Source organism: Panulirus ornatus, chromosome 23 (genome assembly GCF_036320965.1).
Source record: "Panulirus ornatus isolate Po-2019 chromosome 23, ASM3632096v1, whole genome shotgun sequence".
NCBI lineage: Eukaryota > Metazoa > Arthropoda > Malacostraca > Decapoda > Palinuridae > Panulirus > Panulirus ornatus.
This window is the reverse complement of record NC_092246.1, coordinates 17,322,846-17,339,121: the sequence shown is the minus strand read 5'-3', so window position 1 is coordinate 17,339,121 and position 16,276 is coordinate 17,322,846. Positions and strand designations below refer to the sequence as shown.

General features: G+C 46.6%; 1 protein-coding gene across 1 annotated transcript; it reads right to left on the bottom strand.

Moving 5' to 3' along the window:
• Nucleotides 1-1,696: 1,696 nt before the first annotated feature.
• On the bottom strand, nucleotides 1,697-15,073 carry LOC139756957 (uncharacterized). The gene is made up of 5 exons (XM_071676902.1): nucleotides 14,996-15,073; nucleotides 13,376-13,913; nucleotides 11,126-11,190; nucleotides 8,781-8,951; nucleotides 1,697-3,201 (listed from the first exon to the last, which is right to left on the bottom strand). The coding sequence occupies exons 1-5, from the start codon at nucleotides 15,005-15,007 to the stop codon at nucleotides 1,807-1,809; spliced, it is 2,181 nt and encodes a 726-aa protein (XP_071533003.1). The 5' UTR covers nucleotides 15,008-15,073; the 3' UTR covers nucleotides 1,697-1,806.
• Between the last annotated feature and the right edge of the window lie 1,203 nt (nucleotides 15,074-16,276).

Sequence of the window (16,276 nt, the reverse complement as noted above, 5' to 3'; positions counted from 1 at the left end):
GGGCGGCGCCCCCTTTAGCGATCTCACTGGGGGTAATTAGCATGCGTATTCGCCCATTGTCCTTGGCTTCTCTCAGCCGGGCCTTCGCTCTCAAGAAGCCTTATGGCGCCTCGGTGACTCCCAAGGAGGTCTTTGCCTGTTGGTTAGTTTCCGGGGAAGCTGGCCAGCCACATGCAGCTGGATCAGGTGGCTCTGTGAGGCTTGCTGGGGATTAAGGTCCACCGTGTAATTTCAAAGCTAAATAGATAATTGAAAGGAAAGAACACATTGTTTTTCTATCTATTATTCTTGATCATTTTTGATTTCCTGGATATTTCATTATATTTCCTTTCTTTTTAGAAATTTGGCTATGCATTTTTTTTTTTTTTATACTATTCGTTATTTCCCGCGTTGGCGAGGTAGCGTTAAGAACAGAGGACTGAACCTTTGAGGGAATGTCCTCACTTAGCCCCCTTCTCTGTTCATTCTTTTGGAAAATTAGAAATGAGACGGGAGGATTTCAAACCCCCCGCCCCCTCCCCTTTTAGTCGCCTTCTACGACATGCAGGGAATACGTGGGAAGTATTCTTTCTCCCCTATCCCCAGGGATAATAGAGAGAGAGAGAGAGAGAGAGAGAGAGAGAGAGAGAGAGAGAGAGAGAGAGAGAGAGAGAGAGAGAGAGAGAGAGAGAGAGAGAGACTAAAGAATCAAGTGTTGCAAACATCCACTCCCACCAGATTTGCGATGCCCGACCACATTGTCAACCCTGACACCGTGGATCGCCCCACTTCGTAGTGCAGGAAGACCAGCGAGCTCACACCTAACCTGGCAGGTCATAACGAAGGAAATCTACGTGGAATGGTAATGGCTGCAAGCTCTCTCTCTCTCTCTCTCTCTCTCTCTCTCTCTCTCTCTCTCTCTCTCTCTCTCTCTCTCTCTCTCTCTCTCTCTCTCTCTCTCTCTCTCTCTCTCTCTCTCTCTCTCTCTCTCTCTCGTGCGCGCGCACCACCACCACCCACCACCTGGGCAGCGTGTGGCCTCCCTCCATCGTTCCATTCTCCTCCTCTCCCCCGCCAACCAACCCACCTCTCCCCTCCAGTCAAGTCCCCCCCACTCAACCTTACCCACCCACGCCCACCCTACCCCTGCCATGGGTGTACATAGAGCTCCAAGCCTGAGCAATGCATTGGCTAACTCACCTCCGAATGCCTCTAATAAGACCGGTTAACATGAGTCTTGTCCCTAGAACACCCAGTATGGAAACAGCTGCCTGGTTGATCCTCGTATTTCCTTCTCCTCCTCTTCCTCTTCTTCCTCTTCCTCCTCCTCCTTCCTAGGAAGGTAATTGCCTTAAAGAGATTCACGTCTTCTCAATACCATATCGTTATCATTTTCTGCCGTTCCTCGCAAGGTAAGATGAAAAAAATTCAAACAACTTTTACATAAACCAAATTATTCTGTGTGTGTGTGTGTGTGTGTGTGTGTGTGTGTGTGTGTGTGTGTGTGTGTGTGTGTGTGTGTGTGTGTGTGTGTGTCTTGATCACATTTGATATCACCCCTGGAGAAAATAACTCAGTAATTCACGTTACATGTTCAAGGCGAAGGGTAATCATCCACCATTTTCTCAAGGTGATAGATAGGTCCTCTCGCTTAAGCCCTTGATGTGTGCGATTTCGTCCAGTGAGAAATGCAAGAAAGGACAATATTGTTCTGCATAAATAGGTTTTATTTAGATCACATGTTTATATATATATATATATATACACTGATTACATCAAGGCCAGTCCAACTTCGCTGTCTCATTTTCAGAGGAGGATCTCCATCTGTCAGTGATAGGTTGTGTAAGGGTTGTGGTAGTAGTAGTAATATGGGTTGTGATGCAGTGCTAAGCTGAGCCCATGGCCGAACCCATGGCCTGGCCCATGGCCGCTGTTATGGCCATGCGAGCCATGGGTATGTTTGCTACCTCCTTCGAAAATGTGGACACTGTGGTCCGTCACGTGGCTTGCCCCGTGGCCCACCCCGTGGCCCACCCCGTGGCCGTGGTGATGCCCCCCATACCCCAGGTCATGACCTCCACCGTGGTGGAGCACGTGGCCCCCACCATGGTGCAGCAGCCCATGACCTACACCGTGACCAACCACGTAGCTCACCCCGTGGCCGAACCCATGACCCAGTCCGTGGCCCACCCCGTGGCCGAACCCATGACCTACCCCATGACCTACACCATGGCCTACCCCATGACCTACCCCATGACCTACGCCATGACCTACCCCATGACCTACCCCATGACCTACACCATGACCTACCCCATGACCTACACCATGACCTACACCATGACCTACGCCATGACCTACCCCATGACCTACACCATGATCTACCCCATGACCTACACCATGACCTACCCCATGACCTACACCATGACTCGTCCCATGAACGACCCCGTGGGTTATCACATGACCGCCGCCGTGACCTCCCCCATGGCCTGCATGGCCTAGCCCATGAACTCCCGCGTGTCCGTGTCCGTGTCCGTGTCCGGCATCATGGTGGGAGAGGTGTCCGCCGTCAGCTTTGCCCTTCGCTTCTGCGTCTCTCCTGACGATCCCATGATATGGCAAGTAGCTGCTGGCGCCGTATGGGTAATAGGACACGCCGTATCCCACAATGTGTCCCAGGCCGTGCCCATAGCCGTGGCCTCCACCATACCCATATCCTCCGTAACCATATCCATGTCCGTGTCCGTGTCCGTATCCAGTGTCGAAGCCATATTCGGAGACGTAGTCGTGGCCTGCTATTCCGTGACCGTGGCCGCCGCCATGTCCAACTCCAACGACGTGCACAATGCCATGTCCAGAGCCATGGCCGTGTCCATATCCATGGCCATAACCACCCACTATAGCATGTCCGACCCCATGGCCGTGGCCAACTCCGTGTCCATGGCTTATACCGTGTCCGTAGCCGATGCCGTGTCCGTGACTGATAATGTGTCCGTGGCCGACGCCATGTCCGTGGCCGTGTCCATGGCCGGAGGAAGGTGACGCATCCCGCTTACGTATCTCGGCAGCGTTGGACGCCTCTTCTGCGTCGCGCACGTAACCTTCCTCAGCCGAATCGAGCGGTGGCTCCGCCTCGCGTTCGTACGTTCCTCCTACGCTGGGAGAGGAAGGGTTCTCTGCCTCGAGGTCCTCTGAGGCCACAGCAATGGCAAAAAGCAAGACAACCTGGGGAAAGCACGGGGATAAAAAAAAAAATGAGGGTGGGATTTAGACGCTGAAACAAGATTAAGAGATGAGATTATCCCCGCCTCGATCACTTCAGTCAGACCTATATAAAAAGAGATTAACAGAAGTGTGTCAACCATTCTACTCACTTTAGAATGAAGTAGTACGACTAAGTTAATGATATCTGGAATATATCCAGGGAAAATGATGAAAGTTACACCGTCAGAATATTTAGAAGATCCTCCGGAACTCTGGAAACCTAAGAAGCGAATCGTTATAAAGAATTCCTTGAACTACCATCGTCATGGCAAAGTGAGAAGTCCCCCCGTGCAGATCATAAGTACAGACATCCATAGAAGAATGTGAGCTCCCCTTCCCCGCATCTGTCCTGACGGTGGTGTGGTCGTGAATGTGAGCTCCCCTCCCCCGCATCTGTCCTGACGGTGGTGTGGTCGTCAATGTGAGCTCCCCTCCCTGCATCTGTCCTGACGGTGGTGTGGTCGTCAATGTGAGCTCCCCTCCCCCTTGCATCTGTCCTGACGGTGGTGTGGTCGTCAATGTGAGCTCCCTCCCTGCATCTGTCCTGACGGTGGTGTGGTCGTCAATGTGAGCCTCCTCCCCGCATCTGTCCTGACGGTGGTGGGAGGTTGCCCCTCCTGGGGAATTTTGTGCATATTTCATATATATATATATATATATATATTCTATATGTATTTCACATATTTCAGAACTTCCTCCCTTCGTGATGGACACATAATATCATCAGGGATTCTTTTTATTCTATCACTTCCATTTTTCGCACCAAGTGGTGCACCATCTCGTTACTCCAGGCCTGGTCTCGGCTTGAAACTTGGCAGACTGTGTGACTGTGTATCTCAGTAGACTACCGTCTAGACCGCCCTTAAAACTCGGGGGAATTCAAGTCCTGATTTTGTTTTTAAGGAGAGAAGAGAGGAGGAGAGAGAGGTATTACTGATTCTGAATAACAATGGATCCTATCACGACCACACCACCGTCAGGACAGATGCAGGGAGGGAGCTCACATTGACGACCACACCACCGTCAGGACAGATGCGGGGAGGGGAGCTCACATTGACGACCACACCACCGTCAGGACAGATGCGGGGAGGGGAGCTCACAGTCTGGCAGAAGGTAAAAACCACTGCAGCAAAGACGACGACCATGACTTTACATCTTGGGGATCACTAGCTGGTGAAGGTATTCCTACGTCTGGAAGGGGACGGCCATCGCCTCTCGCCCAAGAACCTCAGCTTCACCACTGAACAAAGATTCGTCTGTGACAAACGGTTCTCATCTGTGATCTCGCGATGTTCGCGGTGGCATATAAGCTTCGTCTAACATATGACTGAGGGGCGGTGCTTTGATCCCTAGGATAAAAGATACTTAGTGTTCCTCGCTGAAAAGAAACTTATACAGGTTCCATCTTGGCTAACGAGAAGAAATACAGATTTTTTTTTGTTTTATCTCCAGGGCGTTAGAATATTCACCAGAGGAGTTACAGAGATGATGTAAACTTTTCCCAGTGGAGACAAGGTGTGATAAACAGGAACTCCTGCGTAATGTTACAGATGGGTGGAAGGCATCGACCTCATTACGTCATACGCGCAGGTCCTCACTCATAAATCGTGAGGTGAATGACTACACTCACACACACACACCCCTGACGCTACCGCATAACCTTACGCTCGTGTGTGTGTGTGTGTGTGTGTGTGTGTGTGTGTTCGTTCTGTGAAACTGTGTTGGTGTGAGTGTATCTCTGGGTGATGTATATAACCTTACGCTCGTCTGTGTGTCTGTGTGTGTCTGTGTGTGTGTGTGTGTGTGTGTGTGTGTGTGTGTGTCTTCGTTCTGTGTGTTACTGTGTTGGTGTGAGTGTATCTCTGGGTGATGTATATAACCTTACGCTCGTCTGTCTGTGTGTGTGTGTGTGTGTGTGTGTGTGTGTGTGTGTGTGTGTGTGTGTGTGTGTGTGCGTGTGTGTCTTCGTTCTGTGTGTTACTGTGTTGGTGTGAGTGTATCTCTGGGTGACGTATATAATTTGTAAATATCAATGAATGAATTTTATAGCTTATACATAGTTGCACATCTCTCACTTCAATGATCACAGATGACTGTTTTTTTATTCGTAAGACTTTTTAGTTTGCTATATCTATCTGCCTTTCACTTGTATATGGGCATAGGCGGGCATTATAAGGTCGAAGGATCATGCATGTAGAGCAAAGTGGCTACATATGTTGGTATCTGTCGAAAGGACGAAGGTGATGTTCAGCTCTGAACCTATTCAACATCATTGGATTATTACATCTAATGATCCTTAATCTAACGCTCTCATGATAACAAATGATAATTATAAATGATATACCAGAGCCTGGTCGTTAGCTCACTTCCTAAAGCCTAAGTTCGATGTCATCCAAAAGAAGGAAGATTTAATAGGACAGCATGGAGCATCAGATTCAGGTATAAGTAGTCTGTTAAATGCTATTTAAGATCTTATAACGTGTTCGGATTCTCAGTAACTTACCAGGATCCTCATGGCTGTAGTTGCCTAGCTTGGTGGTGGGCTACTGACGGCGGGAGGGGGCCGCCTAACGCTAATATACCCCTCGGGCGTCCGTCGCGGGTCACCTAGCTCCTGGGAGAGTGTGTGTGAGAGAGAGAGGGGGAGGGACGCCGAGCCGTCAGACATGACGCACCTCCCTGTCCGGGCGTGTCTCTTGCGCCGAAAACCACCCGCCTGTGGTGAGGGTCAAGATCTTTCGGCGCGACCCGTCCTGGGCAATGAAATTAACATTCTCATCCCCATGAGCACAGCTCTCTCTCTCTCTCTCTCTCTCTCTCTCTCTCTCTCTCTCTCTCTCTCTCTCTCTCTCTCTCTCTCTCTCGTCAGGGGAAAAGGGGTTATTATTTCAAGTCTTAATTTCTCCACACAAAGACGAGAATCTCCGGGCGCTCATCCATAACAGAGGGTTTGTGAGGTACGTAGGCGACGGGTGATGTGGAACTGGACGAACGTTTGGCTTATGGGGGAAAAGACACACACTCAATGTAAACGAGGAGGCTCGAATCCTGGTTGCAGTTGGGTCCACAGGCATCCCCAGATGTTCATCCACGCCTAGGGGATGAATAGAAAGAGAGAGAGAGAGAGAGAGAGAGAGAGAGAGAGAGAGAGAGAGAGAGAGAGAGAGAGAGAGAGAGAATGGGAGAGAGAGAGCCTTAATTAGATGGCCTTGATTAAGGCCTCAGTTTCCCCTTTCCCGTCTCAGGCATCATAAAAAAAGAAATCATTTTCGTGAAGTTCCATACGGACAAAAAAAAAAATCCCTCTCGAACGTAAAGATACAACAAAGTGGAAAATCTCTTACAATGGACGTGGCAAATTACGGGAATATCACCCCAGAGTACATGAGAACTCATCGTCAGATATGTCATTGCATTTGGCCTGGGTTACCTTGGCATACAGAAAGGCGACATGAACAAAACTGTGGGACCCTCCCTCAGCGATAGCGCCAAAGATTATGCTAACTCACTGCCAAAGCTGTTCCTTCTATGTCTGCCTCTCATAACTTCTCATCATGGGCAGTGACGCAGCAGGGAATGTTTTATGACCTGTTTCATGGCCGTATTTCATAACGCTTAATCTTTACTGACACGAAGGTTTAATAGTATTTCATTTATTTTTTTTTGCACTGGAGTGATTTTGGACACAGTTTTTAGCATGTATCACATCCCTAATTCGTGATTAAACTGCATTGAAATCGTCGTATGACTGCAAAGCGTCAAAAACATCAACTCATGACAACTTCAGTGGCTTTCTACTCTCCTGCCTCAGATCACCACAGAAATAAGCGCCGGACTCAGTTCACAACCTCGAACCGGTAATGTATATTTCCTCCATGCTCCAGGGTGTAATTGCATATACTATCACATGAAGCCAGATGTCTTAGTCAGAGATTCATAAGGAAAAATCATCACTAATGAGAAACTAGCTACGTCTCCTCCTTGTATATCAACTGACTGTTCTATTTCTTTCTTGTATTTCCCCTAATGATGTGATTACTACATAAGAGTGCACTTGGGAACTTGTCGTGTTTCATTATACTGTGGATTAGATGGAATATGTGTTGTTATATATATATATATATATATATATATATATATATATATATATATATATATATATATATATATATATATATATATATATATATATATATATATATATATATATATATATATATGTATATATATATATATATATATATATATATATATATATATATATATATATATATATATATATATATATATATATATATATATATATATATATATATATATATATATATACTATAGGCAGGAGATATCATGGCAGTCAGTGATGATGAACGAGGAAGATCCGTCTGTGTTACACGACGAAGGGCAGGAACAGCGTGAGAGTTCTCACCTGACTTCTTCTCCCATTCAGATATCCTTTTCCCTTCGTCTAACTGGGTCATGTTGGGTATCAGTCAAACAGAGAGAATATTCGTTAGAACGAATATTCGTTCACAACCAAAAGCGTCACGTTACTGGAGCTAGCGAAGTGTAAATTTGCGCTCTCACAGCCAACGAAATCACAAGAACAATTCATTTATGAGAAACCTTTTTTCTTTTTCCACCTTTTTCATTTAATGTGCTTTTTCGTTGGCTAAATTTGCATCATCTTGCAACATCCGGCCATCGCATGATGTATGATGACAACCCTGTTGCCTGAACTCTGAAGACCGTGAATTTGATAGGCTTGCATGACTCTGACATGCGCCTGCAAATCACGCAGGGCTGTTATCATGGAAAACGGAAACCTTCATGCACATCTGATCATTGGTCAGGTTATCAGAATCTCTCGTAGAGAGTGGGAGTGATGCCTTCTACAAGCCTTCTTCCAGATAGGAGACAGTCTTGTTCATGTGTCAGAAGGGTAGAGGCGGGCGTTTCAAGTGGTAGAATTGTAGTCAAACACATGCTGAGGGGCTGTGAGCAGTTGTGGAATGGGGGAGGGGGAAAAAAAAAAAAGGTTTTCATCATCTCACAGAATCAACGCTGAAGAACCTTTTGTTTAACATGAGTGCCTGCTAAGGAAACGTGGTCCACTCGTGCAGTGGTCTAGAGCCATTAGTTAGGTATCGACCCAAGACGGAGGTACCAGAAAGATCTATGCAAAGCGACGAGATCTTAATGAAACAAAGGGGGAAGTCCTCGCTCCTCTCTGCAACTGCGATTTCCCAAAGAATATATACCTCAGTCGTCAAGCCAGATATACTTCGAATGATCGAGCAAATCACTGTCTTTATATAGCGATGTCACGTCAATAGCAATTCATCCCAAGGAGTCTTCCACAGCTCGTCGAGCATCCAACCAGACTGGTCATTGGCTCTGTTTTGAGACGCATAGAGAGAGAGAGAGAGAGAGAGAGAGAGAGAGAGAGAGAGAGAGAGAGAGAGAGAGAGAGAGAGAGAGAGAGAGAGAGAGAGAGAGAGAGAGAGAAGTACATCACGAATAACGTTTTCGCCTCCCCTCACAAAGGCCAACACGACGCCAATCAGTGCAGGAACCCGTGACAAACGGCAAATTAATCCTAAGTTTTCGAGGCCACTCTCAAACACAGGGAACTCCGGCCGCTCGTAAACAAACTTCGAGTGACATATTGTCCCTGGCGCTGACTGCTGGGGCACAGTAGCGAGGACAGACCGCTGTGGCGAGGAGTGGAGATTCGTGTATCCAGGAGAATATATGTAACCTCCTGTGCTAAGGTTTTGCAAAGGGATTCAGTCTCTGTAGCAGAATTAACACAACCAAAAACTGATTCTCTGATGATTTCACAAGTCAGTGATTCGGTCTGTACAAATTGAATCATCTTAGGCGATCCACGAGAAAAAAACATGAGATACTTAAAGGCCGATCAACAAGAAACGGCCTGGATACAGGAGAAGTTGAGGCGAACTGATAAGCTCGTCCGGTCTCATCACCCACTGCTACCCTAGTCTGTGTGAATCTGTGTTCATTAACGTTCAAGCCTCGAGGTGAGTGCCTTCAGGATCCCGGGCTTGTAATGACCCCCCCAACACAATATCCCAGCTGTGAGTTGCTTGGCAACAATCTCCCAGTCGTGTATCAACAGGGTAGAGCTTTGGCGTTTGTGCCCGACCACTTTACGTCGTCAGAGCCTTGCAACTGGCTAGCTTTTCTGTCAAAGTCTCGGGGCTTGCGAGTTCATGCAAGTGACTAGCTATGTTACCAAAGCCTTTTTAGTTTACTAGTCATGTTATCAAAGCTTTTTTAGTTTACGTTATGTTATTAAAGCCTTTTTAGTTTACGTCATGTTATTAAAGCCTTTTTAGTTTACAAGTCATATTATCAAAGCCTTTTTAGTTTACAGGTTATGTTATCAAAGTTTTTTTAGTTTACAAGTCATGTTATTAAAGCCTTTTTAGTTTACAAGTCATGTTATCAAAGCCTTTTTTAGTTTACAAGTCATGTTATCAAAGCCTTTTTGCAGGTGGCTAGTTCTGTCACTAAAGCCTTGCAACTAACCAGTCATACTAGCAGAGCCTTGCAGCTAACTACCAATGTTAACAGAACCTTACAACTGACTAGCTTCTAGCTACACACTTGTGACGAATGATTCCAGAAGGCAATAGTGTTGACAAGCTACAGCACAACACTCCATTACTTACGGATGTTATGGCCTCCTGCATGTTACCTTTCTATTAGCTAAATACAATATACCAACCACATACTGACGAGTTACACTGCCCCTGCCTTGTATCCATGGGTAAAAGACATCTCAGAACTGTGTTGCGTGGCTGTAGTAACCAAGGACTGCGTTGCCTGGCTATAGTAACAAGGACTGTTGTTTGGGTGCATAGGGCCATAGATCTTCCAGTATCAGGATCCTACATGTAGTGAGAGATTCCAGGCTTCCGCGGAGGCACACGGGAAGCAAAAACATGTAGGGATGAAGACGTTTCTCTCTTTGATAAAGACCTGATGATGACCTGAGCTCCCCTCGAGCTGACCTGGCCTCTGACCTAACACGTAAAGGATCGGGTCAGAGATCCCACCAACATAACACATGGATCGTATCGTCGTGGTTAAGGATAGCATGTTCTTGCCGTGGTGTTTGGCCATCTGTTGTTTGAACCAGGGTTGCCAGATGAGGAGGGTCCCTTCCAAATGTTGTCTTTACCAAGCATTGATCTTCTCTGGATCCGACTGACGTTGGCTTTGCTCCTCACCCTAGTCCTTAGTGATCGGTGGCGGGGTAATATAACTCAGTCGTTGTCCATCCTGTATTGCAAAGAAAACGGTATCAAAATAGTGCCCTTCACCTCGTAAACATGAACGTTTGACCACATAATGAGTATGAGACTTACATCTTTTCAAATCAATTCTATCATTGTTCTCGTATCATTATTGTCAAAACCTAAGCAACTTGGTTCACGTTCAAGCAATTTATGAAAGAAAAATCATCGTATTCCAGTTCCAGATATGCACTTCTGGTCTCTATAGTCTTCCCATATATAAAACTCTGAGCATACACAGAAAACGAGTCTTAAAAAAGTTTTATGGAGAATCGGGAATAAGACAGGAGAGCCGAGGTTTGTTTGCTCATGATGGGAATTTCTAAGCCAACGGACTTTATTAATACTTCCCTAAAGAGAGATCGAGAGTTCCCATGCTCTCAAGACCATAACCCCCTCCTCCCCCAACACGCACACACACACACACACACACACACACACACACACACACAAGGGAGAAGACGCAAAACTTGATGGACAGCCACGGCCCTCTAGTCTCCTTTGTGAGGAGGACGTAAAGATTTGACACAGAGCAGCAAAACAGTCTTCTCTGACGACGTTACCTTTTGCTGTTGATCAATAGACGACGAAGGTTGTTCCCTGGTAAGGTAGCAGAGCTCCGGAGAGCCTGGTGGAGGCGACCAGCGTGACGAGTGAATGTAGAAGATGACATGTTACCACTGTCTCGATTTGAGAGCAGGACAGAATGATATTTATGCTTATTTAAACCCAGGTATCATAGAAATTCTCTAAAATCTTGAGTTGATAAAAAAAAAAGATCAGAGTTCTTGCATGAAACTACAGATAACAATTTACAGTTCATGCTGTATTTCACTGTCAGAATATCCGTTTTTTGTTTTCTGTTTTTTGTAAAGGTGAGTAAAATCAGTTCATGAGTTTGTCATATGAAATTCTGATTTCATTTTCGTACCGCTTTAAGCATCACTTGACCAGGTCGTTATCCTTATCATTGTAAGCTGGGGGTCATGTCACTCTGGGGTTAAAAGAGTGACCGAAGGCTTCTGTGGAGGATGCAGACACTCTGTTCTAGATGTGCCATCGTTTCCAATTGTCCAATGCAGTGCTACATATGCTTGAATTGACGAAGAGCAGCTTTGTTTTGATTCCGTGCAGAAAGGGCAAGCGGAATGGGATGCATTTGGGAGGTAAGAGTTTCTTGACCCAGAGTATCCTTTGTCTAACAAGAAGGAAAATTCACAGCAGGAGCGATCAAATCATGATATGGAGAGAGAGAGAGAGAGAGAGAGAGAGAGAGAGAGAGAGAGAGAGAGAGAGAGAGAGAGAGAGAGAGAGAGAGATCAGAGGAAGGGGCATTGGACTCCATCCCAACCACGATTAAACCTCCGCTACATGAACAGCACAGGTGGAGGCGTCCCGACCAGCGAAGCAATACGTACCCCAGTCGCTATAAACATTCCGCAGAGGTTACTGCTGAGTTTTCCCTGAGCGCTAGAATTGCGTCATTTCGAGAGGAAGTAGAGGAGTAGGTATGCCCAATTAGAAGTAAAAGATATGCAATTGTCGATGAAGAACCATACGGAGGCAGAGATAGTGGGAAGGGTCAGTGGTATATATAAAAAAAAAAAAAGTTAGAATGCGTTAAAAAAAAAAATGGTCGTGTTGGGAAGGGATTCATGCTGGATGTTGCATCATCTTTTCTAGATCGTTAGGTAGGGAAAACGATGGGGGGTTCGGTTCCCCTGAGATCATCTTCTGGTTAAGCCTAACCAATTTTCTATGATTAAAGCACCCAGGAGAACCATTAGATCGTTTTGATAAATTGTTTTTCAACGTTTTCTAGTTCTAAAATTGTCTAAAAGAAGAGAGTGAGGAGTTGTGTGAGTTTAGTGCTTTCAAGTGTTACTCACGAGACGGAGAGGTTGTGGGTCTATGAACTGAGTGCCAGCAGTGTAGGTGAAGCAGAAGGAACAAACAGTAACCTGGGTCAAGGTGGGCCTGACAGGTTGGCTAAAATGGGCCTGAAAGCGATGCTTGGATTGGCCGAAAGGGCGAGGGGTAAGCTGGGCCTGAAGGCGAGGGTAAGCTGGGCCTGAAGGAGGGGTTTAGCTGGGCCTGAAGGCGAGGGTAAACTGGGCCTGAAGGCGAGGGTTAGCTGGGCCTGAAGGCGAGGGTGAGCTGGGCCTGAAGGCGAGGGTAAGCTGGGCCTGAAGGCGAGGGTAAGCTGGGCCTGAAGGAGGGGTTTAGCTGGGCCTGAAGGCGAGGGTTAGCTGGACCTGAAGGCGAGGGGTAAGCTGGGCCTGAAGGCGAGGGTTAGCTGGGCCTGAAGGCGAGGATAAGCTGGGACTGAAAGCGAGGGTGGGCTGGGACTGAAAGCGAGGGTCTAGGTAAACGGTGACGAATACCGTAGGTTGTGACGCCGTCACTCATCCTCCTGTTCCCCAGGTGCTGGTACATCTCTTGTTACCAGTTCCCAACCACCCACCCACTACCTGATTCTGAATTCGCATCAAAATCTATCTTTTTCTAACATATAGAAATTTGATTTAATCAAATTTAATCCCTCGTATGTGTGACTCTACTTATGTCGAGAATCAATTTCTCTCTATAAAAAAAATTTATCTATTATAATTCCCCTTTGAAATCCATTGCATTTTGGTCCTCGAATAGTTTCCTCTGTCAAAGCGAAGAAAATGAGGGGTTGATGTGTCATTTATAACCTACACATTTCTGCTGTTTCTTGGTATCTACCTGTATATAGAGGATAGGGAAAAACAATTATTATCAAAATAAGAGACTTTATTGTACTAGTTGTGGTGTTGAGTCGTGTGGTCAGTGGTAGCCATAGCCATAGTGAGGGGCGACAAAGCCATGTCTCCTCTGGTAGGAGAGACCGTGGCCAGGATGTTCCACGGCCGCCTTGTACCCGTACGCCGCTCCGTTGCCGTGCCCTACGTGGAAGGAGTGGACCTCGCCGTGGCCGTAGCCGTAGCCGTGGCCATGCCCGTGTCCGTGGCCATGTCCATAGCCGTAGCCATGGCCATTTCCGTGTCCAAAACCGTGTCCGTGGCCACCGATGAAGCCACCACCGTGATGAATACCATGGCCATGATCATGGATAATGATGTGTTCGTGGCCAATGTGGCCACCATAGCCATGCCCCCCACCACCACCACCACCACCAAGGCCCAGGCCATGGCCATGTCCACCACCATGGCCCAGGCCGTGGCCACCATAGCCATGCCCCCCGCCACCACCAAGGATCAGCCCGTGGCCATGGCCACCACCATGGCCCAGGTCGTGGCCACCGTAGGAAGGCTCGGCCTCTCTCTTATCCTTCGCTACCACGAGGGTGGCCAACAGCACAACAACCTGGGGAGTGAAATTCGATGAAGAAATATGAAAGATGAATCAGAATCTGACCTGCGTTATAACAAAGACTTCTGGAAACCCAGACGACTAATATATATACACTATCCCCCTTTCTCTTAACTCAGGATGTATATACCATCCCATTTGATATATATATATATATATATATATATATATATATATATATATATATATATATATATATATATATATATATATATATATATATATATATATATATATATATATATAACGTATCTAAAACTGGCAATATGCTTTTAAATGGTTTATTCTGATGCTGTGATTATTTCCAGATCCTCCTTTTGAAATGAGTTGATGCACTTTTTGCTCTTTGATCGACACTGATTCTTACTCCTAAATATAGTCACTGAGCACAAAGCCGGCCTTAAAGAATGACACACACACACACACACACACACACACACACACACACACACACACACACACACACACACATGTGAAGGTATATATTTCTTCCTCAATATAGATAGTTTCAGCTACAATTTTTCAAGTGTTCGAAACCCCTTAGCTGGGAGACATGATATCTAAGGCACTACACTGAAAGAGACGGACACCAATCCCAGCGGGAAAAACAATTATGTTTCAGAGGAATTTTATCTGAGTTCGTTTCCCTCCACAAACATGACATGTTACATGATCTGAACCACTGGACCTGGACCCCTAGACCTGGACCACTGGACCTGGACCACTAAACTTAGACCCCTAGACCTGGACCACTGGACCTGGACCACTGGACCTGGACCATTGCACCTGGACCACTGGACCTGGACCAGTAGACCTGGACCACTGGACCTGGACCACTAAACTTAGACCACTAGACCTGGACCACTGGACCTGGACCACTGGACCTGGACCATTGCACCTGGACCATTGCACCTGGACCACTGGACCTGGACCACTAAACTTAGACCACTAAACTTAGACCACTGAACCTGGACCACTAAACCTGGACCACTGAACCTGGACCACTGGACCTGGACCACTGGACCTGCTGGACCGGTGGAAACTGTCTTAACTAGAGCGTTGAGGGACGACCTCACCAGAGTCCTCATCCTGGATGGTGTTGTGTGGCTGAGGAGCCGAAGAGTGAGTGTGGGCCAGTGTCGAGGGTCGCACGCTTTATATATACACATATCATCCCCCCCTCCCCCCCCCCATCACCCCCCCAAGCAGCAGCAGCAGCAGCAGTAGTAGTCATTTCCCCCCCACCACCCACATCTCCCCCCTCCCCCCCTTTTCAAGACCCCCCCCTCTCTTCTCTCTCTCTCTCTCTCCTCCCCCACCTACCGCAAGGAGGGAAGCTGGCTCCCTCATCCCGTACCCTCAAGTCTCTCTCTCTCTCTCTCTCTCTCTCTCTCTCTCTCTCTCTCTCTCTCTCTCTCTCTCTCTCTCTCTCTCTCTCTCTCTCTCTCTCTCCACACTCACGTTATTCAAACCATTTTTTTTTCTTTTCTTTTTTTTTTTTTGGCCAATTTATGTTCTGGGTCGTCAGCCCCTGAAAGGGAAAAAAAAAAGAAAAAACTTAACAAATATGCGAAGGTTGCCCAGGTGAGAACGTTACATCAAGAGGGAGATATTGTGGCCACAATTTCCACTTTGGTCACGTGAGTAACGTATTATCTATTGCCAGTCACGTGACGCGGGTCGCACTTATATAATAGTCGTGTCATTCTTGCACTGAATCATTCAAGATTAGACGCAATTTGTAAATTATGCTTCATATGTATATATATATATATATATATATATATATATATATATATATATATATATATATGTGTGTGTGTGTGTGTGTGTGTGTGTGTGTGTGTGTGTGTGTGTGTAGTGACTTGTTTACCAAAGGACGTCGTAACTACGTCTCTTCGTTGTATATCAACTGACTGTTATATTTCTTTCTTGTGTCTCCCCTGATGATGTGATTATTACACGAAAGTGCACTTGGGAACTTAATGTGTTTCATTTCCCCGTGGACTCATAGGAATATTCAGTAGCAATGATAGGCAATTCTCCTGTAATCTTGTGTCACCAACCAACCATATGTTCTGCCGTTGGGACCATGGAAACAGCTCAGGACCACGGGAACAGCACAGGACCATGGGAACAGCTCAGGACCATGGGAACAGCACAGCACCATGGGAACAGCACAGCACCATGGGAACAGCACAGGACCATGGGAACAGCACAGCACCATGGGAACAGCTCAGGACCATGGGAACAGCACAGCACCATGGGAACAGCTCAGCACCATGGGAACAGCACAGGACCATGGAAACAGCACAGGACCATGGGAACAGCTCAGGACCATGGGAACAGCACAACAC

What these genes read in the sequence shown, in the direction of transcription:
- LOC139756957 (XM_071676902.1), bottom strand. An exon ending in CTATTGATCAACAGCAAAAG is followed by an intron (nt 8,952 to 11,125) that starts GTAACGTCGTCA and finishes TCCTCGCCACAG; the next exon opens with CGGTCTGTCCTCGCTACTGT. An exon ending in TTGGCGTCGTGTTGGCCTTT is followed by an intron (nt 3,202 to 8,780) that starts GTGAGGGGAGGC and finishes TGCTTTCCCCAG; the next exon opens with GTTGTCTTGCTTTTTGCCAT.